General features: G+C 35.8%; 2 protein-coding genes across 3 annotated transcripts; both read right to left on the minus strand.

Annotated features, from left to right (window-relative positions):
- Positions 1-2,206: 2,206 nt before the first annotated feature.
- flvcr2b (FLVCR choline and putative heme transporter 2b) lies at positions 2,207-23,983 on the minus strand. 2 transcript variants are annotated; one of them, XR_004342185.1, is made up of 11 exons: positions 22,951-23,983; positions 18,541-18,682; positions 14,634-14,774; positions 12,584-12,651; positions 11,424-11,527; positions 10,311-10,421; positions 9,388-9,493; positions 9,104-9,215; positions 7,283-7,338; positions 5,133-5,287; positions 2,207-4,024 (listed from the first exon to the last, which is right to left on the minus strand). XR_004342185.1 is itself a non-coding variant. In XM_032585387.1 (10 exons), the coding sequence occupies exons 1-10, from the start codon at positions 23,524-23,526 to the stop codon at positions 3,959-3,961; spliced, it is 1,482 nt and encodes a 493-aa protein (XP_032441278.1). In that variant the 5' UTR covers positions 23,527-23,983; the 3' UTR covers positions 2,207-3,958. The 2 variants fall into 2 exon arrangements, 1 of the variants encoding a protein (XP_032441278.1); XM_032585387.1 differs by lacking the exon at positions 5,133-5,287.
- On the minus strand, positions 19,840-22,199 carry LOC116734180 (feline leukemia virus subgroup C receptor-related protein 2-like). The gene has a single exon (XM_032585388.1). It carries the CDS (start codon positions 21,023-21,025, stop codon positions 20,345-20,347), a length of 681 nt encoding a protein of 226 aa, XP_032441279.1. The 5' UTR covers positions 21,026-22,199; the 3' UTR covers positions 19,840-20,344.
- Positions 23,984-24,012: the final 29 nt, after the last annotated feature.

A 24,012-nucleotide genomic window follows, 5' to 3' on the forward strand; every position in this document is an offset into this window, starting at 1 on the left:
TGTTTATGTTAGAGATCCACTTTAGGCAATTAGGTTATATTCAGTAGCTTAATCTGAATTGATCATTTTAATATGCAATCACTCTGACATAAAATCCAAGTGAATATTCACTCAAAAACATTTTGTTGCTTTAGTTCATTCTCAAAAACAATATAGGTTGCATAGTTTAATAACTTTTAGTAACTTCATACTACGGTCACTGTCTGATAGAGCAGAACTCATATGTGGCTGTAGACTTTTAGCTGATATAAGTAACAGTTTTATCTTTAAACACACCTCTCTTTCAGATTGGTGCCATTTGTGATAAAAGAATAATAAAAAGATCAGTTTTGTAAATGTTAATTTTAGACTTTTACTGGCTGTGGTGCATCTGGACCTGAAATTAACATTGACTATAGGAAAGTACAACAAGAAAGTTTCATTGTGAAATACTCATAATGTGACAAGTAATTGTAAGAAGAACCTTTTTACAAAATAATTTTATTTTATGTTAAAAAAAAGGAAACAGGAATATTTGTACAAATTGAATTACAAAACATTTTTATGTTCCTCTCTTAATCATGGATAGCCTTTTACTGACATGAATTGTGTCAGTAGTGCCTACTCATCAACATTATGAGGCTGTAGGTTAGTCAATCAAAATTAAAGACTCCTCTGCATTTATGTAGTGAAAAAAGTGCAATAATTAAAAGTTAAAGTTGGCTAGATGTTTTTTTCTTGTTTTATAGAGCTGTTTTCCTTCTTTATTTTAATATCTCAATTGCCTGTCTAATTCAAACACAAACAACTGTTGAAAACCGAAGTACAATGGTTAGCCATCATTTTTGACAACGACAAAAAATCAGACTATTCCACTGTTGAATGTCAAAAAGAGAAATGGGTGAAGGGCGCCCTCTAGAGGTTGTGTTACAGCATTTGTTTGTTTGTTTCAGTCAACTCCAGTGTCAGCTGACAACAACAAAATGGCAAAAAATAAAATAAAACACAGTTTTCTAGAAAATACATGAGATGTTTTTGCTACCTAAGCTTAATGCTTCTAGAGGAACATAGAGAGTAAGTGTGCTTATCCATGTAGTGATAATCTGTACAACTGAAAACAAAGTAACCAGTCGACACAAGAGGACATGTGGGAAACATTCAGACCGTTGAATCAGTGAAAAGTCAGTATTTTTTTTAAAGTGAAATTAGTACTCAGCACAAACACTTCAAATCTGACCTTTCACACTTTTGTAGCTGTCTGCTCTGACTGACCTTGAAAATATCCTTGATGAACCTTTTAGATTAGCAGAACAACCTCTTATTCCACTCTAATGACATCTGTGAGCGTCTAAAAGTATAACTCTAAAGTGTAATCAGAACAAGAGCCATTCAATGCCTGTAAGCAAGTCTGACTGTTTGTCTGACACTTGTTGTATTTTACTAATTCAGAGAAACAAAAACCTAAAAAAAAATAAATAACTCAGGAATAGTCCAAACTTTAATTTGATTACTGTGCTAATTGCAAGAAATAAGAATAATGTTTACAGTTATAATGTTTATATCATTTTTGTCATTTTTGTATATACTGTCACAGTATAAAGCCTTGAATATTTATTTTATTGCACGGCCAAATTTAGAAAAATCCAACTTTTAATTTGAAAAGAATAATCCACCAAAGAAAAAATAATCCAGTCTAAGAATGTAGGTGAAATATGATTGTCCATCCATCCATCCATTTTCTAGCACCCTTGTCCCTAGTGGGGTCAGGAGGGGTTTTGGTGCCTATCTCCAGTTAACGTTCTGGGCGAGAGGCGGGGTTCACCCTGGACAGGTCGCCAGTCTGTCGCAGGGCAACACAGAGACAGACAGGACAAAAAATTATGCACACACACCTAGGGAGAATTTAGAGAGACCAATTAACCTAACAGTCATGTTTTTTGTACTGTGGTAGGAGGCTGGAGTACCCGGAGAGAACCCACGCATGCACAGGGAGAACATGCAAACTCCGTGCAGAAAGACTGGGCAGGGAATTGAACCCTGGACCTTCTTGCTGCAAGGCAACAGTGCTACCAGCTGCTCCACTGTGCAGCCACTGCACTGATTAGTGTTTAATTGGAAACCCATCTTTTCCTTTTTTCAAAATGTGTTTTAAATATGATATAACATAGAGGCTAGATTTAGTAACGCTCTTCAAAAATGTTAAAGACAAAAAACACTCAGCTGATGTGAGAGAAATTTGTCTTTAGTCATTAGAGTGGTTGAAAGAAAATAACTACCAACATAAAGAGAAATAACAAAAACAAGTCGCTGGAACTATGAGACACAAGATTGAACAGGGTAGGCTGCTAAAACTAGCAGCCTACCTAGTTTTAGGTAGGCTAAAACCTAAAACTAGGTAGCGACCCTGAGACAAATCTCAGGGTCGCCAAATGTCCCTAATAACAATTGATGTGAGGGTCCTCTTCACCTCTTCTCCAGGGGCACCAATAATTGCAGGCCACTGTACAAGTCTGCAAGGAGAGTGATAACTTGCCTTCACAGAAGGTAAAGAGGGCTTCATAGGTGATTGTGGCCAAAGGGCAACTGCAGCTCTGCAGCAAATTAATTGTCTTGCAATCCGACAGTTGTGGGTTTGATTTCTGCCATTTGTCAATGTGCCACTGAGCAAGACCCGTACTCCCAAACTGCCTACCAATCTACGTCTTGTACAAATGTGAGCATGATTGGTTGAATCTGGCTATGGTGTAAAATGTTTTGAATAGTCAGTGTGACTGGAAACGTCCTGTATAGACTCAGCCCTTTGAAAACTGAAATGAACACTCTGTTCACTGATACAATTACATGGATATTTTCTCCGGTAAAGGGGCAATATTATCTGTTTTGTAGGCACATAGTGAAATCTTATGGCACAATCAGATAACTATCTTGCCTTCAGTTATAAAAATGCTGCATATAACAAATATTACTTAAAAGAGATTTGACTTCAATATTTAAAGACTTGAAATTGTGCCTCTTTCTCTAAAAACTGTCTTTCTGAAGTTGCACCTTCAGGAAGTAATCACAACATCACTCTTCTACTGTATTAACCCTTTAACAGCAGTTTTACCAGCGTTGCACTGAGAAGTAGCTCATATAACAAGCTCAGCTGATCCACCAGGGGTTTACTAATTGCTGCTGACTAGCCTGAAGGAGCTGAATGGGGCAGTTTCTGGGGAGGGCTGTTCTGTGAGGCAGAAGCTCAGAAGCTTCGAAACTGCAGCACCAAGGTGAAGTTACATCTCAAAGGTGATGCTAGGTCCCCCCAGGCGTTGTGCACAGCTGAATGATTGCCATGGGAGACTGAAGGATTTCTCAAACACGAATGAAAGAATCAGGGCAACACTTCAGGTATGTGTTTGATGAGGGAATAACATTTTGACATGGTGTAAAGCTCAAGAAAGTCAATTTTACATAATACTGCCCCTTTAAATCAGTCTCTACTATTGGATTCTACTATAGCAGCACAAGTTGTGACTGTTTTCATAAAGTGTGTAGATATTTCTCTTTGTCTTCATTAGTTGGGTTTTGACAAATAAACTCTAGTGGTAATAACACTGCCCTTCACCTCATGAGGTTTGCACAAAATAATAATAAGAAGAAGAATAAAAAATTAAAAAAAAAGAAGAAAACAAACCAAAAAAACACTATTACAATTTCAGTTTTCACAGCATCTCTGGACATAATCATACACCTAAATCTCAAAACTACTGTGTAATTAAATCAAATCTAAAGTGGATCAACAAAATATCAAACTTTGTTGCTCTGTTTTGGTCAGATAATATTAATAAACATAAAAAATAAAATACTGACAGATCAAACTGTCAAGGCAGCATTGTTTCACAGATTTGTCTCAGTCTATTCAGTAGAGAAAAGTATCTGACGGTTTCATGATTATCAATACTTCATATTGAAAGTATCATCAGAGATTAAATTAATTCCTCTACAACCGGACTTCTTTGATGATGGTGGGTAAGTCCAAGTTTCCCATGGTGGAATCAGGAGGTTCCTGTAAATTTAAAGAACGTGTTAATTTAATATAAATGTCTATATGTACACCAAAATTAGCCAATTAACTTGCATGTTTATCCAAACATAAGTGTATTTACACAAAAACATGCCAAATAATAATGCTTCACACTGAGTACGTTTGGTTCTTACCACCAACAAATGAGAACATTTTAATGCTAATTCATTAACAGTAAAGAGATAAAGAACCAAACATTAATTTGCTTAAATCTGGAAAAAAAAGATTAATTCTCTATTAGGACGAAAGGATGAGGGGGAGCAAAAAGAGAGGATGCGCAAAAAATATTTGTTAATTTTGCTTCTTTTGTTTCAGCTGCTACAAAGGAGAATGAGGAAGGCTGACATGTTTGTATATTTGTAAAGATTGTTTTTTTAAACTGTCAAGTTCTAACAGTTCACAATCTGGCACTACTTTGTGTTGTTATATCAAATAAAATCCCAATAAAATGCAAAGTTTGTGGTATTTTCCATAACAAAATGTCGAGCAGGTCAAGGGTTATATCGGTTTAACAAGGTACTTCATATACAACAAGTGCATAGATTTGGGGATTTGACAGGATGTCTACAGCTTGAGATACCTCACACTTCAAATGCAGACGGCATAATTAAAGTCTGTTAAAGTTGTGGATGCTTGTGAAAATACCTGATTTATGGGTTCTCACAAAATTAAAATTTTCAACAGGAAACGCCAAGTGTTTCCCGTCCTGACTAAATTATTTAAAAGAAGATGTGAAAGAAAAATCTTTAAAAGACTAACAAATATGCTCATCTATTGGAGATGTTTCTTTTCTTTTTGCAAAAGTACATTTTACATGGTGAGTTGGCTAAATGTATTTCCTGCAGTGTCTGTAATCATACATTTGAAAAAAGTAATCTGAGCAAAACACATTTCGCTCAGATTGTTTGCTAATTCTGGGGAAAAAAATAATTTCAAGCAATTACAGTGAAAGAATGAAAAAATACAGTTGATTAAGCATTGATCTTTACAAACAGAGAGAGAGTGGAGAGATTTAAAGGTGCTCAGTGAAATAGTGTACAGCAGGTGGCAAGATAATCAACAATAGTGTGTGATTGTTCTGTGCTCCTACCTTTCTAATGCTGTGTGTTGAGCTAAAATTTGAGAAGATTTTTTTTGTGTACACAGAAAATTTTTGTTTGATCAGGCTTGAGAGGAAGGAGTTTGTGGCTGGGATGAGATTTGGGTTGTCGCTCCGTAGTCTTGTTCCAGCATCCGCCTCTCCGCCTAAAACAACAGCTGCCAATCACATCTCATTCAGCAATTTACAGGTGCATGAGGCTCCAGTCTGGGATGAAGTTCAGGAGAAACTGACGGAGGTTTAATTAATCATATATTGCGCCGTTATTCATAAAAGCCACTGAATCTTCTCTGATCAAGCTACTGAATTAAAGAGAAAAAAAAAAAAAATCCAAAGTCAGCGCCTCGTTGTCCTGCAGAAAGTGCAAAGGTGCAAGTTTGCAAAAGCCAAAAGTATAGCTTAAGGTGACTCAGGCACATCTATATTCGAAGTGAGGAATGTGTACACATGAAACCCAAGATTTTATTGTCAGCACTCAGCATCAACTTCACCACAGAGCTCGGAGGCCCATCCAGAATTAGAAACACACGATGACTAAACAGTTCGAAAACAGCGTGAATCACAAGAGCAGTATCTCTGGATTGATTGCAGCTGTAGAGAAACATGCACTGCCCAGCCAATTAAAGACATTTAATAAAGCACACAGTTAAGACTCATTTTAGAAGAGTCTTGATCATTAAGTTTTCACCTTAATTTGATTCCGTTCAATACAGTGAGCAGCTTTTCATTCATTAAGCCCACTTTCACACCAGATGAAGATAGCGAAAATGTATTTAGGCCTTCAAGACCTTTTAATTGTTGCTAGACAGGAGGGAGTTTGAAAAACTAATTTTAGTCTCAGGGCATCATGACGCTAGTCTGCTATACATACTCGCCAAACAACGTAGGTTGTTCCTGAAGCTTTTCTGGCTATACAACCACAATGGCATCATCAAGGGTTTCACAGCCCCACCAAAATGTCTTCTCAGAGTTTAAGTAATTTCCCTTTAACTATGGGAAGTTCCTGCACCCCCACCATGAGATACAGCCATGCAGTGAAGGCTCAAACACAAGGTCTTTGCCTGCTGTGTTGTCTATTGTATTCCATGCTGTTTTGACTGCTTCTATCCTGTTCAATGTACATGTGGGTCTTGAAGGCAACTATAAATAAAACTGTGACTTTTTTTTATGATTGTTAGTGTTACTATTTTCAGCAACTTACTAACAGCACAAAGAGGATGAAAAAGGCGTTCTGCACAGAATGCCTCACTCTGACAATGTGGGTCGTAAACCCTGTGACTCGCTGTTCATACCGTTTCTTCCCCTTCCTCATCCTTCTTCTTCCTCATACATGATGCGAGCAACTCGCTTTGACAGAGTGAACACTACATTTTGTGTTTAAGTTGCTGTATATGCAATTTTGAAATCTTGTATATGCACTGAATTTAGTCATTGAATGTGTAAAACTTGATAAACACATTAACATGTTGAAATGACAAAGTCGTTGTGAATTTGAGGATTTCTGGGGGTGAAATTGCAACTTTGTGTATCAGGAAACTTTTTTTTAGGTTTTCAAACTGACGTTTTAAAAAGAAGACAATGTATGATGGGAATCAATGTACTAATATTTCATGTCATGCTGAAAGCAGCACCATGGGTTCTGTCATCAAACATAGAGATGGTCGAACAAAAATCTGATATTGTCTCTATTTTCTCTTTATTTTTGGCTGGGCAGTGTATGTTAGCTGAGACTTGGGCATCGCATATCTTCTTGTCATTTTATTTTTGATCTGGCATTTATGTCTGAACACACCTGGATGCAAAATACATATGGCATAAAAAATAGACAACACTGGAACATAGTTGGTTATTTCTAGAGAAACGTGGTATAAATGTGACTCTGTGCCTTACAAGAAAACACACAAAAAGAAAGTCACAATAGTAACAATTATTATTCGAAAATAGCTTTGACTCTGCGTTTACTAATCTTATTGTAAATAAAGACATATTCAATATGTATAAGGTATGATAAATAATCTTTTATTGTGTTTTTATTGTGACCTAGTTCATTACTTTGTCATTTTCACTTTATGTTCCCATTATCAATTTTCCTTGGCTATCTCTACACAAGCACCATCCCCTTACCTTCCTTCACCACTTACCTCTTCTTTGGCCAGTCGGTTTGCATTTTGTCTCCGCAGATCAGACTTGATCAAACCTGCAACACAGAAAGATGCATCACAAGATCATGAGATGCCATAAAATTATATTGTAAAAAAAATTTTATAAAAGTAAAATGTTATGCTGTATACAAGCATAAACGATGGCAGCGAGAGAAAGAATAGGCAGCCATACATTCACAGACAATGACACATTAAATTCTTAACTGGTGCCCCATAAGCTGAATATTTTCAAAGACTTTGCAGAAAGAGAGAAATGGCAAAAACCTAGACACTGAAGCCATATCAAATCCTCGACAGATATAAAATATTTTACAGCTCTGTTTATTTCACAAGAAGAGAATAATTGACAAATTTTGTTTGAAAGCAAATTAAATCAAATGTAAGTTTTTTTGTTTTCTGAAAAGCAGTTCATTTTCCTTTAAAACTATTATGACCAAAACAAGTTATTGATAGTCTGAACTCTGAGTAAACAAATGAGTCAGTCTCCTGACCTTTGAGAGCATAAAGTCTCATTCTTGTTTTTCTAGCGAGCACGAGGTTTATCACCTCAGTGCCTAATGCACATTGTTAAAAGTAACACATTGCTCATAAAGCTCTCAATAAACTTTGAAAGAAACACTTTAGCGTTCTGTATTGACTGAGGAAGGTCAGTAACCTACAATTACTGAAAACACTCTGCTGCTGTGTATATTGTTGCACAGCAGCTGAATAACCTGTTGTGCACCTTACATCATCTGCATGCAATTCAAATTGCTTCCCCATGTGATTCTTTTAAAGCCACATTTTGTTTGGGTGGTTCCTGTTTTTTCACACTTGTCAACAGATTTTTATCTACTTTTTGTTTTATCCCTTTCAAATTTCCTCATTGTTGATAGTAAAACGTGCGGAGTTTGTAGCGTGTCGCCCCCTTGTGGTGACTAAAGAACAAAGCAACGTCACAGTAACTACACAAACAGCGACAAGAAACATTTTATTTTAACTTAAGTGTAGACGATAACAAAATGTTGCATACCTAAAATATAAATATACAGCGAAATGTTTTTGTCAAAAGTACTCGCTCGTCTGCTGTTGTGTGTATGAAAGCATGAGTTAGACTTTAACATCACCCTGTCCTTTGCAGCTATGGCAGCCTTAACTCTTAAGTTGGGGCTTGGAAGGTTTTCTCTAAGAAAAAAAACTAAAACTAAAAGCACTACTTTTCACTACTACACATGGACTAATGTGTTCATCTATCATAAAGACTTCTAATAAATTTTTCTTAGGCTGCAATGTGACAAAATGTGGAAAAAATCAAGCGGAATAAATGCTTTTGAGAATTACAGTCATTTTTTTAATAGTAACCTTTAGATGATGTGTTAGCTTTTTGTGATTACATGTTCACATATTCTTTACTTTTTTTCTTTAGTTTGACTTTGCAGATATGTAGAAAAACAAGACTTTGTTTTTGTGAAATAATTGTATGGTGCCTTTAAAAGATCTTGTCCTCTTGTGTCCTCTTTTATTCTCTATTCCTTGCCAATAAAACTGATGTCTTTTTACATAGTGTTTTACAATAATACAGAACTGACATTATGCAGTAAAAAAATGATTTGTTTCCTGAAATATGACCTTTTACAGCTTCAAGATACACAGAAGCAAAGAGTAACATTCTTGGAATTTACCACATTCCACAGAGGCTTTAGTAAACCAATAACAGAGTTAGAGAAATGAAAACATTGGCGTTGCACACCTCAGTGTGAATGACTTCAAAATAATACCTTGAAATTGCTTCACACGTTTATATATTCACAAAAGCCATACCTGTCATTATTGAGCCAATCAGAAGAAATACACAGAGGAAGATGTTTCCTGCCAACGTCCCAAAATTGTCAATGATTTTCCCTTGGCAGATCGTGAATATGATGCCAAACACCTATGTGTGCACAACGTGTTCAGTTAGAAATAAAAACAAAACAACAATATAGATCTATTGGGATAACTTTTTAAAAAATGGTTTTCTGTAAACCTTTATCCTAAGATGTATTCCTCTCTTTAGATTTTCTTACTACTGTGTCATAAAAGGCTTGCATGAGTCACAGCTTCACCTGTGCTGAACAGTTCAGCAATCCCGAAGACGTTCCCTCTGACTCCGGGTACGTCAGCTCAGCTGCAAACTCAAAACCGAGAGGCAAGTAGCCTGTCATAAAGAACCTGGAGCCAGACACATGCAAAAAAAATTACATAACGTGTTACATCATGCTAAAAAAAAAAAAAAAACAGCTGCAATCTGATTCATTGAACTGACAATATTTGTTTTATTCAGTCTCAGTATTACGTCTACTGAACTGTTGGAGAGTTTTTCATGACACTTCACATGTGGAAGAAAACTTTGTACCTCCTAAATGTACTCTAATCTTTCTATTGCTTTATGGCAGTAGGGATTTTAGACCTAACAGCAAAGTTTTGGCATCGGATACTTTTACTGAGCAACTGTAGGAAGTTTATTTCCTTCCACAGAAGTGACAGCAAGCAAAGGTCTTTCAGATAGTACACTTTTCTATTTTCTATGTCAGCCAATATGTTTTGAGAGAGAGAAATAAGATAACAGCAAACATGATGATGTGTTAGTTTTTTTTTGTTTTTTTCTTAATCATACCTAATTTTGTTTGTAGTTACAAAATATTAAGAATAATTTGCTTTAATTCAAATTAACTCAATTTTTTTAGGCAGAATCATATGAGTTTTTGTTAGACAGGAACAATTTATCTGGAAAATTTTGTGTGCAAACAGTACAAAGGGGTGGTATTACTAGGACAACATTTTTTTTAGCAACTAATACAGAAAGTAGTAGGAGTTTGTTCAATATATTTTGTCAAAATTCCTTAATTTAGATTTATATTTTTAAACTAACATATGAGCAAAGAAATTCAATAGTTCAATGTAGATCAGAAAGATTTTGTCATATTTTGTTCCATAATCTGAAATTCTCTTCACAACCCATACACCAGAAGATTATAAATCATAATACCCAAGACATCCAGCAGTGATGAACACCACCCAGAGGAGTCCCTGGTCGAGTGTTGCCGTGTATATGATCATACCCACCAGAGTCATGATGTACACAGCCAGAGTAGTTTGTCTGTAAAAAATAAACATGTCAAATATGAGAAATTTTTCGCTTCACATCTTCTCAAAAATCTAACATTTTATAGAACAAAAAATGTGAAAGTACTTTGTGGGAATGTCTTTTTTCTAGAAAAACCTTTTCTTATTATGGTCAAATCAGACCTACATGGACTCAATGTTGAGCGAACACTCTTCTCCTCCACTATGGCACTCAAATAGCCACACTGAGTGTGTTGCACCACAATAACTGGAAAGTGCAAAGCTTTGAGATGATTTATTGTTTTATGCTGCACTGTTGAAGTCAACCCACACAGCAGGACTGACGGGGAGCTGCCGGCTGTCTCACCGACTGCTAACATCAACGTCAGCTTTTCTCTGGTCCAAAAGGTTTTAGATGTAGATTCCAGAGCCTTTCAGTGAGACTTCGCTGATGCTTTCTGTACACCAAAGGTGAGCTGTGCTCACTGTTCCAGCCACATTAGAAATTGGTGCCTTTTTTGTCAGAGGATAAAGCTAATAAACGTCTTAGAGCCGAATTACTGGAGAAACAGCAAACGAGTTCCACATTTTCCACTGTATTAAAAAGCCAGATGCTACTGTGCATTAGCGGGTATTTTTAATTCAGGGGAAACAATTTTTCTGTATTTCCCCATTTGCAGGGCAAAAGTTTTTTAAGGAGACCAGCTGAGAATAATGAGCATCATTATTCGCACAGCTGGAGAGCTCATGAGGAAGATCAGAGAGGTCGCAGTTGTAACAGCAGGCTGCACCTGGTTAAACAGCCGTGCAGACTAAACAGCCAACAGATAAAACATTACAGAAGAAAACAGGAAGGAAGAGACAACATGTGAAGATGCCATATATAAAAATTTAAATATGGGACTCTGACTTTAAATAAAAATTTAATAACGTCTTAGAAAGTTGGCTATATGTGACTTCTAATTATATTTTTCTTTATCCATGTCTCTTTAATTTCATAAACCAAACATCCTCCTTTCTCAGGATGTTGACTTACTTATATGTCTTTGTTCTGTCAAGCCAGATTCCACAGATAAGGGAGCCGACCATCCCTGCAACGACAATTGTGAGCCCAATCCTCCCAGCATTCACTTCTTCACCCTGTCACAGCAAGAGGAAGTGAGCTCAAGTTCCTAACAAGTTCCTCGTATTTTAATCTTAATAAAAAATAATTAAGATTAACAGTGCCTTGCAAGGTAATCAAAACTTCAAGACATTTTATTGGGATTTTATGCAACAAAAAAAACACGAAATAGTGTAAATCATAGTTTTGATTGCTAATGTAGCAGTTAGCTACATTATATTTAATGCTTAGGTTGTACAAAGTTTCTACAGTAGTTCCTTTTCAAAATTTTACATTTTTCACTTGAGTTTTCAAAACTTTCTGGTGGATTTGTTTTAAATTGGTGACATTTGGATAAAATATTTCCCTGTTTTTGTTGGGGGGTTTTCCCCACAAATCTATAAACTAACAAACTGTTTAAAGGTAGGTCTCGATTTAGGAATGTAGTAAAGGAACATTTTGCTTTTTCATTGCATCCGGCCAAAATTTAATCAGTTAAAATCTTTACTAAGGAAAACATGGAGCAGACATCCGTACACAAACTTCTTTAAAACCAGCTCGTAATCAATACCCTCATTTCACAAAATGCCAAACAAAAGCAAACTCAATAATCAATCGACCAATTGATCGATATTTATTCCGGATGCAAGAAAGGTCCATAGTACGACCATAAAAAGACAAATAAGATAATTGATTAAAAAAAAAGCAGACCATGAGATATTGTTCATTGAGTCATACATACACAATGAAACCAGTGACTCAATACTTTGACGTTCAAACTAAATCCATTTTATGAAAAAATACCTTTCTAATATCAAGAAATGTTGCCTTTTTATCTTTTAAATGGAAAAGTAAAAAAATTTTTTTAGTTTATTTATTACATATGAAACGTACATGTTGAAACGTAAAACCAAAAACTGTGGGAGTTTTCAAAAAAAAAAAAAAAACAGATTAGTCAGCGTTGGCAACTAGTCAGAGCCAGTCAAGGTAAAATTACCCTGTCTGGGCTGATTGATCAGCGCATTTCTTCAAATAATAAACTTTTCAAATAATAAATTAATTTAGAGATAATTGCAGATGATTTTTGAACTCACAGGGTAACGTTCGATGATCATGCGGTTCAGGAGAGTTCCTACAGCGTAATAGCAACCCACGTTCAGACCTGTCAGGAGAGACCATTACATCAAGTTCCTCATCAACCCACTTATCAAAAGCTATACTCTGGACAATCAGACCCTGCACTTGACAACTATCTAGTGCCAAAAGTACCACAATCCAATCAATAACATTTATTTTAGTAAATGTAAAAATTTAATAAAATGGCATTAACAAATTAAACAGACATAAAAATGTATTTAAATATATATAAAAGTCTCAATAATTCTTGAAGTTGAACAATAATGTATTACTTACACAATACATATTTAATGTTATAATAAATGTGAATGAAATGATTATTTGTAATCAGATTCAGGTTTTTACTTTGACATTTAACCTTTGATACCTGTTATACAAGTGTCTTATGATAAATATTTGTTGAAGAACAGTGTGAGGACAGGGACTCTGTGAATCCCAGTGGAAAATCAGTTCTTCCAAGTAGTGGCTTTATTGTGTGTCAGCTCAGGAAAACAAAGCTTGCACCTGCAGCTGAAGAGGGAAGAGCTGAGCAGATTCAAGGGGAAAAGTCATTGTGTGATTTGGGTGGGGTAGTCGCTTTATAAAAACTCTTGTTGGGGGTAACACCTCTGATCACTTTGGGCATTTTGCTGTCAGATGTTCCCAAGAATATATCTTTGTATTCAATAAATGTGATAAATGTTACCTCGCTGGTCCTGTGCTGGTTTAATCCCCCACATATGGATTAAGGGGAGACTATTTGATTTTCCACAAATAATCATATCTCTAATTTACTAATAGTTTAGTTATTTCATATTGCCTGTGTCGCAGTCCATTATAAGATAATTGGCTAATCTAGCTCAGCTGCAGACCATTGACTTTGACATTACCAGTAAACATTTGTCTACAATTCAATGTAGATAAATGATAAATGTAAAATCAATCATTGATTGATTTTAAAATCAATCAATGATTGATTTTAAAATTTTAAAATCAATCCATTTTTTTTCCTGTATTTATGGAACTATTTAATGTTTTGATTTTGTCCAATCCTGGCCCTCTATCTAAAACTCTTCACTATATTTCCTGATGAACAATTACACAACAACACAATTATAACAACTTTATATTACAATAAATTTTATATTACAATAATGATAAAGAGAGGGAGGTTCTTGAATCCAGTTGGACTCAAATGAAGAACAACAAGAGCTCAGTGAAGTGACATAGACAGGTGAAGGCTGAGTCCAGTGACCTGTGACCCAAAGGTTCACTTGAAGGAAGTGCCAGGAAACTCTTGTCCAGCACTTGTCATTTGAATTAAAACAAACAAAAACAAAAAACTTTCTTTTAACTATTTATAGATTTTAGACAGAAGTGAAAGTACCCAGAGGATAATCACATTTTAAGAAAAGTCTAAGACAATACATGATTTGTGAAGAGTCAAATATTTTTTATGAAGAAGATTATCTTCATTTTGGTGTAAAATATTTATTTGAAAAGTGATTTTTGTAATTATTCGCTCCTTTTGTCACTGATTTCTCCTTGGAGCTCCAAGGATTAAAATATGAACTTGTGGTGTGATCTTTCAGTCACACTGAGGCCAGCTAGTAGTTAAACATTAGCAGATGAGCAAACCTTCCACCACTCCAACATGTGTTCCCTATGATCTCAATGGGTTTTCCAATAACGGTGATAATTGCGTGTATGGATACATCCATGACTGAGTGATAAGATGTACTTCGTCAGTCAATAAACAGAATGTCTTCAGGCCTTCCTGGAAGTTTTTTTTTTTTTTTTTTTTTACTGTAATCAATGCTAATCAAGGAAGAGAATAAACACAGTTTGATATTTTGTGGAAACAATGAGCGGTATAATGCTACCAGATATTTTATTTTATGTTTTTTTGTGAGCCCAAATTTTAGAATTTTAAAATCAATAACCAATTTTAAATGTTTTTAATGTACTTTATTACAGAAGTGGTTACAAGCACTAGCTATAATACTAGAATAAAACATGTTCACTGACCATAACTGACGATGAGGAGCACAAAGGGTTTGTTTCGAAGCAGCCTGAGGATGGACGCTATATAGGAGTAGTCCTCTGGTGGCATTGAGCGCGCTGAGGCCTGCGCCAGAGTCGGGGGAAGCTTCGGGCGCTCCTGGAAAACTGACATATATTAAGAAGAAAACAAGGTAAGATACAGTTTAATCAAAATATTACCATAGTAATAGTCCCTGTCTGAAATTAGATTAGATTAAATGTTTCTTATTTTAGTCAGTTGGTGTTTTTATTACATTTTATTAATTCATGTAAAGCACAGATGATGATATACTCTGGAAGTTTCTAATATTAACATTTTAGTTAAATGGCAGCACACATGGATGAATTTTAAGACATCACCTCAAGACACTGCTTTCTTGTGAAACAATATAAAAACATGAAACGAGTCACAATATCAAGTATAAACTGAGGAAACGGTCTATGACACTATGGTCATTTGTAGGGATGCATATCATATCTGTAGTCATCTTGTAACATATAAGTATTGATCCCATAAGTGGAATTTTGAATTTGTTAATGTCTATCTATGTCCAACTTGTCATGTTGTTGTGTTTCAGTCGTGTGGTATTTGTTTGGACATGTGACAGTGACGATTGTGAGGTATTAAAACTAAATCCGAAGAGCAATATCATATTTTTTATAGTATTGAACATTTAGGTCAACAAATGTAATATGATACAACATATCAATATTGTATCAGCCATAACATTAATACGAATTTTATCTGATTATATTTTCGTATTGGTCCATCCCGAGTCATTTGTGGTCATGTCTCCCATTGTTTTTTATAAATAACTCTCAGAACATTTTTGCATTGTGCATAATCTTCTTACTGTCAGTATTAGCTGTGAAAAAACACAGATAGGTGTGTCTGTGTTTCTTTGACAGCTTTTCCGCCATGTAACCAGTTTGTAGTAATTGCTACTATGCTAATTAAGAAACATAGCTAAAAATAGAGTTGAAATGCGCCAATCTTGTTTTTTATTTTGTTTGTTTGTTTGTTTGTTTTTACCAGTTGCTTATATTTGCTGGAAATTTAAAAATCAAAATTTAAAACAGGAACATTTTGTAAACCAAGTTAATTTTTACATGCATGTGTGGTCAATGTCTTTTAGCAAACTAGTGCAGCAGCCAAACTTGTTCTCTCACCTCTCTGCACACAGTTTATGCAAATTTCTCATTCGCGGGACTTTGTCCGCCCTGCTGACTCACAGGACTGTTGCGGGGCTACAGATGGCCTTCCCAGCAGGACGGCCCTCACACATGGCATTTTGCATGGAAGCCTGGATGTGTTATGTGTGTATGTGTCATATGATGAAACTAAGTGGAATAAAATTGTCTCACAGAAAACATGAAGAGATCCATATGTTGCTTAAAAAATTGCCAATCTTGAAATAAATGAAGGAAATTCTACACAACATGTTCGTAGTGCTAACAGTGGAAAAAGTCAAAGTATACTTTAGTTTGAGCTTTGTTTTCATTTTCAAGTAAAACAAAAAAACTCAACTATTCTAAAGTACATCCAGTGTAATGAAAAATAAGCACTTTCGATTAGGGCTGAACAATATGGATGAAAACTGTATCACAATACAGCGATTCATGTCAGTTAATAGCGATAATTATTGATTGTTTTAAATATTTGAAAAAATGTCGAACTGGTCAATCCACTGGTCAATCTGGTTTTATCCAGAGTTTTCTCTTGAGCTATTAGATTCATTTTCTCCTTTTACTTTCAGCTGTAGTTCATTTTAAAGCAGTCATGAAACTGCTGCTGCACAAGTTACTCAACAGGTTGTTGCTAGGTAACCAGAGAGCAAGTTATTTAGTTGATGGCACTAACCTTGTTTAGCTGGCCGTGGGAAATTAGCTGCTAAAACATTTCCTCTGCCTACGGTTCTAGATTAGAGTTCACTGAAAATGATTGAACATTCTATTGGATGTATTTTCTATTGATATTGATAAGTAAATATTAAAATTTTTCATATCTTTTTATGATTTTTTTTTGCAATGAATGCATTATTTAATGTTGCCTATATTGATCTGTTGTTCTTTCTTGGTTTAGCTTAGCAAAACAAAGCAACATATCAAGCTAAATAACTTTAAAAAATTAAATAAAAATAAAATTTGAAGGAGCTGTAAATATTTATTTAATTAGATATTGCATTTTTCTTACTTTTAACCCACTGAATTAATAGTAAAACTATATAAAAGGAACATTAAGCAAAAGTGCAATGTGTCAGTTTTAAAAGAGACAATTCCCATATTGTGAAATGCCTCAACTGATTTAACACACACACCCTTTTCCGTGGCCTTAATGCTAAACTAAGCAATGTTTCTCAAGCTTAGTGCACTGGTATGCAAAATTTCTCACTGAAAAGTTAAGCCATGAAAATGTGACCTGATTTCAAATTGCACAGTGACTTTAGTTATGTTGACCCAAGAAAAGAAAGACAAAAAATCTTAAACAAATTAGGCAGACAAAGAAAGTTACAAAAAAAAGTTGTTTTTTAGTTTTACCAGATTTTCATTTGAAAACTTTTCAACTGATAGGCATGATGCAGTAAAATGAGTTTGGAGAGAAAAAGTATGTTCATATAGTTATTGTCTATAACTATATCATTTTAACCCCACATTCAACGTTGTCAGATTGAAAAATGCACATTACACAGCATTCAGCTGGTCACATGTTGAAGAAATTAGCTGAAGTTTGCAGTTAATCACAACAGGAGACTATCACACAATAACCACTGTGTCAAACTCACACTGACACAGTGGTTATTCTGAATGTTGTTCATGGTACTAGATGGAAATGCTTTCACAAACATCCTTTTGTTTAAAGGAATGCTAGAGTGATTACAAGTGTGCCCACTCTTTTCCCGCTAACAGAAGACAGTCACCCTCCTGAGAACTGTTTTTCTTTGCTTTACAAACTGTTTTCCTGTTTCTTTGCATTGTGATTAATTTACAATCCATAGAAGAGCATTTAGATGCAGGTGTGTGAAATAGATGGCCAGTTTATAAAAAGGCCTTACAGCTGGATGAAAATGTTAAATCAGGAAGAAAAAATAGGCGGTTCACAGAAATTCAAAGATCACTATACGTTACCATTTGTCCAAACATCATGTATCCTGTGCATCAGCCCATGTCGCGCCACTTCCCTTTACCACAATGTACTGAATTTTCCTGTGGCTTTTGGTTTCTTTGTTTCTAATACATCAGTAACAAACCCTGCTGCGACAAAATAATACTGTTGACTTCTATTCAGGAAAGCTTTTCGGCCAGGACATTTCTCCTGAGTGGACTAACGCACTGGGAGATATGAATCTCCCAGTTGATACACATGTCATCGGTTTTTCCTTTTTACTGAATTGTGCTCTCAGTCAGAGCATGGAATTTAAAACCATCCCTGCATAGATCTGCTCAATAAGGACTCCCCATTAGCCCGGTCAAAAACAGACCCACACAATACGCCTCTAAATGTCTGAGCTCTGGAAAGAAAAAAAATACTTAAGGGAGAATGATGCAAAGTCTTTTCTACAATGAGCCTGAGCCTGTCACTGATGATTTACTTCTTCATTCACTCGTAGAAAGCTGCCGTTTCACTGTACAGTAAAATCCCATTTATTCAAGTTAATATTTGCCTAAATTCAGAATCTAAAAAAATCTTTAATAACCTTGTTGCCTGGTTGAGAAATACAACTCTATGGAAGTTATAAGGCTAAAGACATCTTTTCTACTCATTCTAAATTAAATTAAAAAAGAAAAAAAATACTCTGAAAACAAATCAACTCTTAATTGTTTTATAGCCAGATAAGAACGTAGTGACTTGGCACATAAAAGACTTTACTTTTATGTGTTAGATTTATCTTACCAAAGATAACGAGGATAAAAAGAAAAGTAGCCACTCCTGCTGTTATGTAGAACATGGTTTTGATGTGCTTTGCCAGCTCGTCCATGTTTTCCACGTTAGGCACCAGGATTGGAGGTAAGAGGAACCCGATGGCACATCCCATCTGTGTGTTAAAGAACACAGAAACACAAAATTAAAAATTAAAACAAGTGCCACCTTATTGTGATATAAGCAGTACCAAAAGAAACTAGGATCACTTGGAATGTATGTATTGAATTCAATGAGAAGGTGTGTCCAAACTTTTGGTCTGTACTGTATGTGTAATTGAATTGAAATGACGTGATAGTATAATGCCTTGAACTGGAGCGATTTAATTAAACTAAATTGAATTGAAAATGGAAATTTTAATTTAATGTTTGCTAGTTCAAACAAAATAAAAGTCCTTATGGTAAACAGATAATTCAGTACCAAATACTGTAATCAATATGTAAACTCTAAGGGGTATTTCAATAACGGCCAACAAATATATTACCTTACAAATTTACAAATATAATTGGCACAAGCATCAAAAATATGAGGACAACCTATGTCCTCATATAGGTTTTGCTTGCATTTTTGAATATATGTCTAGATAGATATTTAACATCAACTGTAACAATAGAGGGGATTTCAAAAATATAACTTCAATCAAAACTGAAGCAAAAACCTGCAAAACTTTCTGTAAAGTGTAATTTAAATTTTTTTTATTTCTGGTAAAAATCAGTTTAGGACACCCTCAAAAAAGGATTATCACTTAAAATGGTCCAGTTTGAACGGAGACGTTTCACGTGAGGAGCACACAATTAGAGCGTCATTACTCTGCATTTTTAAGGACATTTTGCACTTTCCTCACACAGACATTTAGCTTGGTGTGCTCCAGAATGTTGAAGTGAAAGTGAAGACGATGCCATAATCTTTTGTGAGTACGACATCCTGTCAGATCAGAAAGAGAGAGCACAAGTCAAATTTTCATAGGAGATTTGCAAGGAAAAAGCCTTTGAACTCTAAGAAAAACACAAACGCCAGAGAACATGAAGACAAAAACCAGGACTTCTGAAACAATTTTCTTTGGGCAGAATAGTTTTTGCTATCACCAGAACAGAGGACATGTTTGGCTTAAGAAAAATAAACTTATGCCAACTCTAAGTCATGGAAGTAGAAGTGTTATGGTTGCTTTGAAGCAGAATCTGGACAGGTCTGATATGTATCAGAGCCAGCCATGCTGCAGTAAAACGTGAGTTGTGTAAAAAAAAAAAAAGGACTCAAGCTGAAGAACTGAACTCTTCTGTTCAGAACTAAAGTCCAGATCTTAATCTCACTGAGATGCAGTGATGTAACTTGCCAGAAATTACTCAAAGATCTCAAAGTTGAAGGTGAGAAAACAAGATTAAGGGCTTTTTTTCAGCTAAAGTTGGTAAAATTACACCAGGGTGTCCTAAACTTTTCCATATTTTAGTTATTATAGTTTGTTTAGTGAGGAAAATGTTCTCTTTTTTGGTGTCCACTATAAATTAACTAAAATTAGCTTCCTGAAAACAATAATATAATAGGTATGAACATGTTTGAATAAATTAAATGTTTATGCAAGCGTCCTAATTCTTTCAGACAACTGTACATTTTACATTTTTTCACCCAAAACTTGTTTAAAAGTGTGAGCGTAAGCAAATTATTTGTTAGACTTCAAACAGTTTCCTCTTCCTGAAATCATCATCGAAATCAAACATTTTATTCTCGCTAAAATGCACAAACTAAACCAAACTTAAACTTGTGAAAATAAGTAGAAAGGTTATGTTTGATCAGTTGACTTCTTCAGACACACCTGGTTTCCCAGAACCCCGATGGAGCAAGCCGTTGAAACTTCGTTCTCTCCGAACCATACTGAGGCAAGGTAAGAAGGAATACCAAGAACAAACACTGTGGCAACTGAGCACACAAACTGTCCAAAGAAGGTCACGAGGAACATATCCGGACTGGCACTGCTAACTTTTATCCAGGTACCGATGCAGTTAAAGGCTGACCCGGCAAGGACAACATCCCGGATTCCCCTATTGTCCAGGAGCCAGAGGACGGGCAGAACAAGGGGCACGTATGTGAGCAGGTAGATCATAGATAACCAGTCGATGGCCAGGGCATCGACGTTGTAGAAGCGCATGAAAATGTTACTAATGATGCCATACTGGAGCCACATGAGGGCATTGTTAGCTGAGACTGCACTGAAGAGAAAAAGCATGACCCAGCGACGACGGTAAAGCTTGGTTTTGGCTATTTGGAACAGCTCAGCTTGATCACCTGAAGTCCCAACTTCCAATCTGGAGCCAGGGGAGAGTGTTCTGCCATGGGACCCTGAGCTCCACTGCAGAGAAGCAAGGCCCGGAGAGGGACCCTTTGCAGCCTTGGACTGCAGCCATTCTTCAACGGTGAGTTCAGAATTTGCACGGTTTCCTTTCAAGGTATTGTTTTGAGGCATCTCAGCCGTCCTGAAGCGGGCCCCTGCCTGGATCAGCCAAAATGAGCTGTCTTAGGATTCCAGATTGTGCTTCTCAACCGCTTGCTTTCCTGTCTGGACACTGCAGAATGATGCGAGCGCAGCTGCAATGAATAGTGGTGTGTCCCTTGGTCCGTTCTTTTCTCGTTACGCTGCATGTGATCGTACTACAATGTCCACATATTCATTACCATCCACCATGTCAGGTGATGCTTTTAAATAAGAAAGTCTAACTCTTATAAACCATTTCCAATCCAGACTTCCATTAATAAAAGTGAAAATAACTCTTAAACATAAAAGTCAAAACAACCCTTGTGAAAAATAATGCTTGTAGACGGCAGAAACTTGCTTCAAATGTTAATATTTCCAAGTCTTTGCTACTTCTCACCACAAACTGCAAGCAACAGTCTATGTGATGTTTCTAAGGAAAAACTTACACCATACTTTCTAAGATCCTGAAAATGAAGTCATTCACCCTGGTCAGTGTTTGTGCGTGTGTCTTTTTTTTAAACATTTTTCAAGCTTTTGACGGCTAAAATGTTTTGTTCCTATTTATTGAATCTCTCTTTGAACTTGAGCTGCTGCTCTCAATTGCAACACCCCAGTACTACATGATGTCCTCTTAATGTCAAAATCTTGACTCAAGAGATATTTATACAGACAACTGTTACTGTTATTTCTAGTGTTGAGTGTGTTAAAAATATATATTTCCAGCAGATCTTCTCATACCTTGTGGTATTGACTAGAACAATTGAAATAGTACAATATAAGTTTATAGCACACAGGTACAATTTGTGCAAAAAGTGAAAAAGTAACGTGTAAAATATTTTTGAAAAATTGTGTAGATACATATTTTCCAGTTTGCCAGCTGTATTGCAGTTGATGATTGCATCATACCTGTAAGATGAGTCTTACCCTAGTTTTTGGGTAAAGCTTGTAATATTCTATAGTGTGTTTTGTTTAGTTCTCCAAATGAAACCATGAGAAAGAAAATAAACCAATGGAAGAGGAGAGACTTAAGTCATGCAATGGGAAATTTTTTTATTTATGTATGTATCGAGGGATATGACTATGAGAAAAGAGAAATACTAATTGATGACAATTTTAAATGTTTAAAATATGTTAACCTATATGGAAGACCAGATCAGCCAAAAATCAAGAATAAATAAATAACTACAAAAAAGCACAAAGAGATCATTATCCTATAAAAATGGACCAAAAAAGTAAAAACAGTCACTATGATATTAGATCTTGTTTATTTCTTTGTTAGTTTTTTTTTTCATTTGTTTATTTTCTTTCTTATTTGCTTTATTTCTTTCCTTCTTTAAATTTCTTTGTATATAATATTCCCTTCTTTTTTTTCTAAATTTGATTTATCTATGCATCATGTATCACTAATTTATTAATGGTGTTTTAATTCTTACAAATGCATTTTTCTCTTGAATAAAATGTTTATTTTTTTAAAAGTTTTGCATGTCATTAATTTCTACAAATACTTTTACAATCCATATAATCTGGTGATGAATTATTCCATAATTACAATGAAAGGAATGCAATTGTTGAACTAAAAATGAAATATCTACGCCAGTGATGCCATTTCAGTACTAATTTTGAAGTATTTGAAAAAAAATATATAGCTTAGAGACTGGAGGTGTATACTACAAGATTTTGTAGATTTGTGCTTTTTGTGTTATTATTATTTATTTATTTGTTTATTTATCATTTTTGGTTAATGTGTTGCCATAATGATTGTTTTATTGAGTTATTTATATTTTTGATTTTTGATTATGGCAGACCCGGTGCTCCATAAAAGTGAAGCAAGGACCTGACAGAAAATCTTTGAATCTTTGACCAAATCAGAAAATGGGTGAATAATTAATTTGACCTATTTACTAGATTTGCATCACCTGATTCCCGAAGACTCCGATGGAGCAGGCGGTGGACACCTCTCCCGAACCGAACCACACCGAGGCGATTTTCGACGGCATCCCCAGGATGAAGACCTGCGCCAAGGAGCAGCAGAACTGTCCCAGGAAAGTGACGGCGAACAGATCGGGCCGGACGCTGGCCACTTTGATCCACGTCCCCACGCAGTTGAGCGCAGTGCCCACCAGCGCGATCACCCGGAGCCCCTTTTTGTCCAGCAGCCAGGTCACCGGGAAGATCAACGGGATGTACGTCAGCATGTAGATCATCGACATCCAGTCTATGGTGAACGCTTCCACGTTGTAGAACTTCATGAAGATGTTTCCGATGATTCCGTACTGGATCCATTGATACGAGTTGCACAGCGAATAGGAGCTGAACAGAAACACGATAATCCAGCGGCGTTTGTACAGACGGGTCGGCTGCGGCTCCCCGTGGCCGTCCTCTGGGCTCTGGTCGCCGGGGAGCTTGGACGCGTCGCCCGTCTCGAGCTTCGCATGGTTCGCCAAGTCCTCCGGATCTAGTTTAATGTCTTCCTGCGCGTGTTTCTCGCTCATGTTCAAGTCTTCTCAGTGGAATCAGTCATAGAGTACATAGAGTATCATGCAGTGCTTTCCAGTAGTGTCGCGTCAATATAATAATAACAACTAAAGCTAAATAAAACGATCAAAATGCGTTACAAATGACTATTTTCAGCAAATATATATATAACAAACCAACGAGTTCAAGTCAAAACGTTTCTGTTTGTTGCAAATGTATAACATATGAGTACAGTGTTGCTCAAAGTTTACAGCGCATTTCCTCTACGAAAACAAGTACAGTAGTCACACTGTTCCCCTCAAACTATAAATAAGCTAAACATAAAAGATCAGCGGAATATTTCATGACTAGATATAGATTTAGAGGTCAATGTAACACGTGTTTGGACGCCTGCTCTAAACCTCCACCCGGACTCAAACTCGCCGCTTTGAAATCTTAAAAGAAGTCGGTTGAAGTCGGCCACCAGGGCGGAGTTTAATAATACAAAAAAGAACTTCATTGAG

This window comes from Xiphophorus hellerii, chromosome 15 (genome assembly GCF_003331165.1).
Source record: "Xiphophorus hellerii strain 12219 chromosome 15, Xiphophorus_hellerii-4.1, whole genome shotgun sequence".
Classification (NCBI taxonomy): Eukaryota; Metazoa; Chordata; class Actinopteri; order Cyprinodontiformes; family Poeciliidae; genus Xiphophorus; species Xiphophorus hellerii.

Excerpts from the sequence above, each read along its gene's own strand:
- LOC116734180 (XM_032585388.1), bottom strand. The coding sequence starts at position 21,025 with ATGCCTCAAAACAATACCTTGAAAGGAAACCGTGCAAATTCTGAACTC.
- flvcr2b (XM_032585387.1), bottom strand. The coding sequence starts at position 23,526 with ATGAGCGAGAAACACGCGCAGGAAGACATTAAACTAGATCCGGAGGAC. Across the intron at positions 10,422-11,423 it reads GACAGAACAAAGACATATAA|ACAAACTACTCTGGCTGTGT; the intron begins GTAAGTCAACAT and ends TATTTTTTACAG. Across the intron at positions 9,494-10,310 it reads ATCACTGCTGGATGTCTTGG|GTTCTTTATGACAGGCTACT; the intron begins GTATTATGATTT and ends GTCTGGCTCCAG.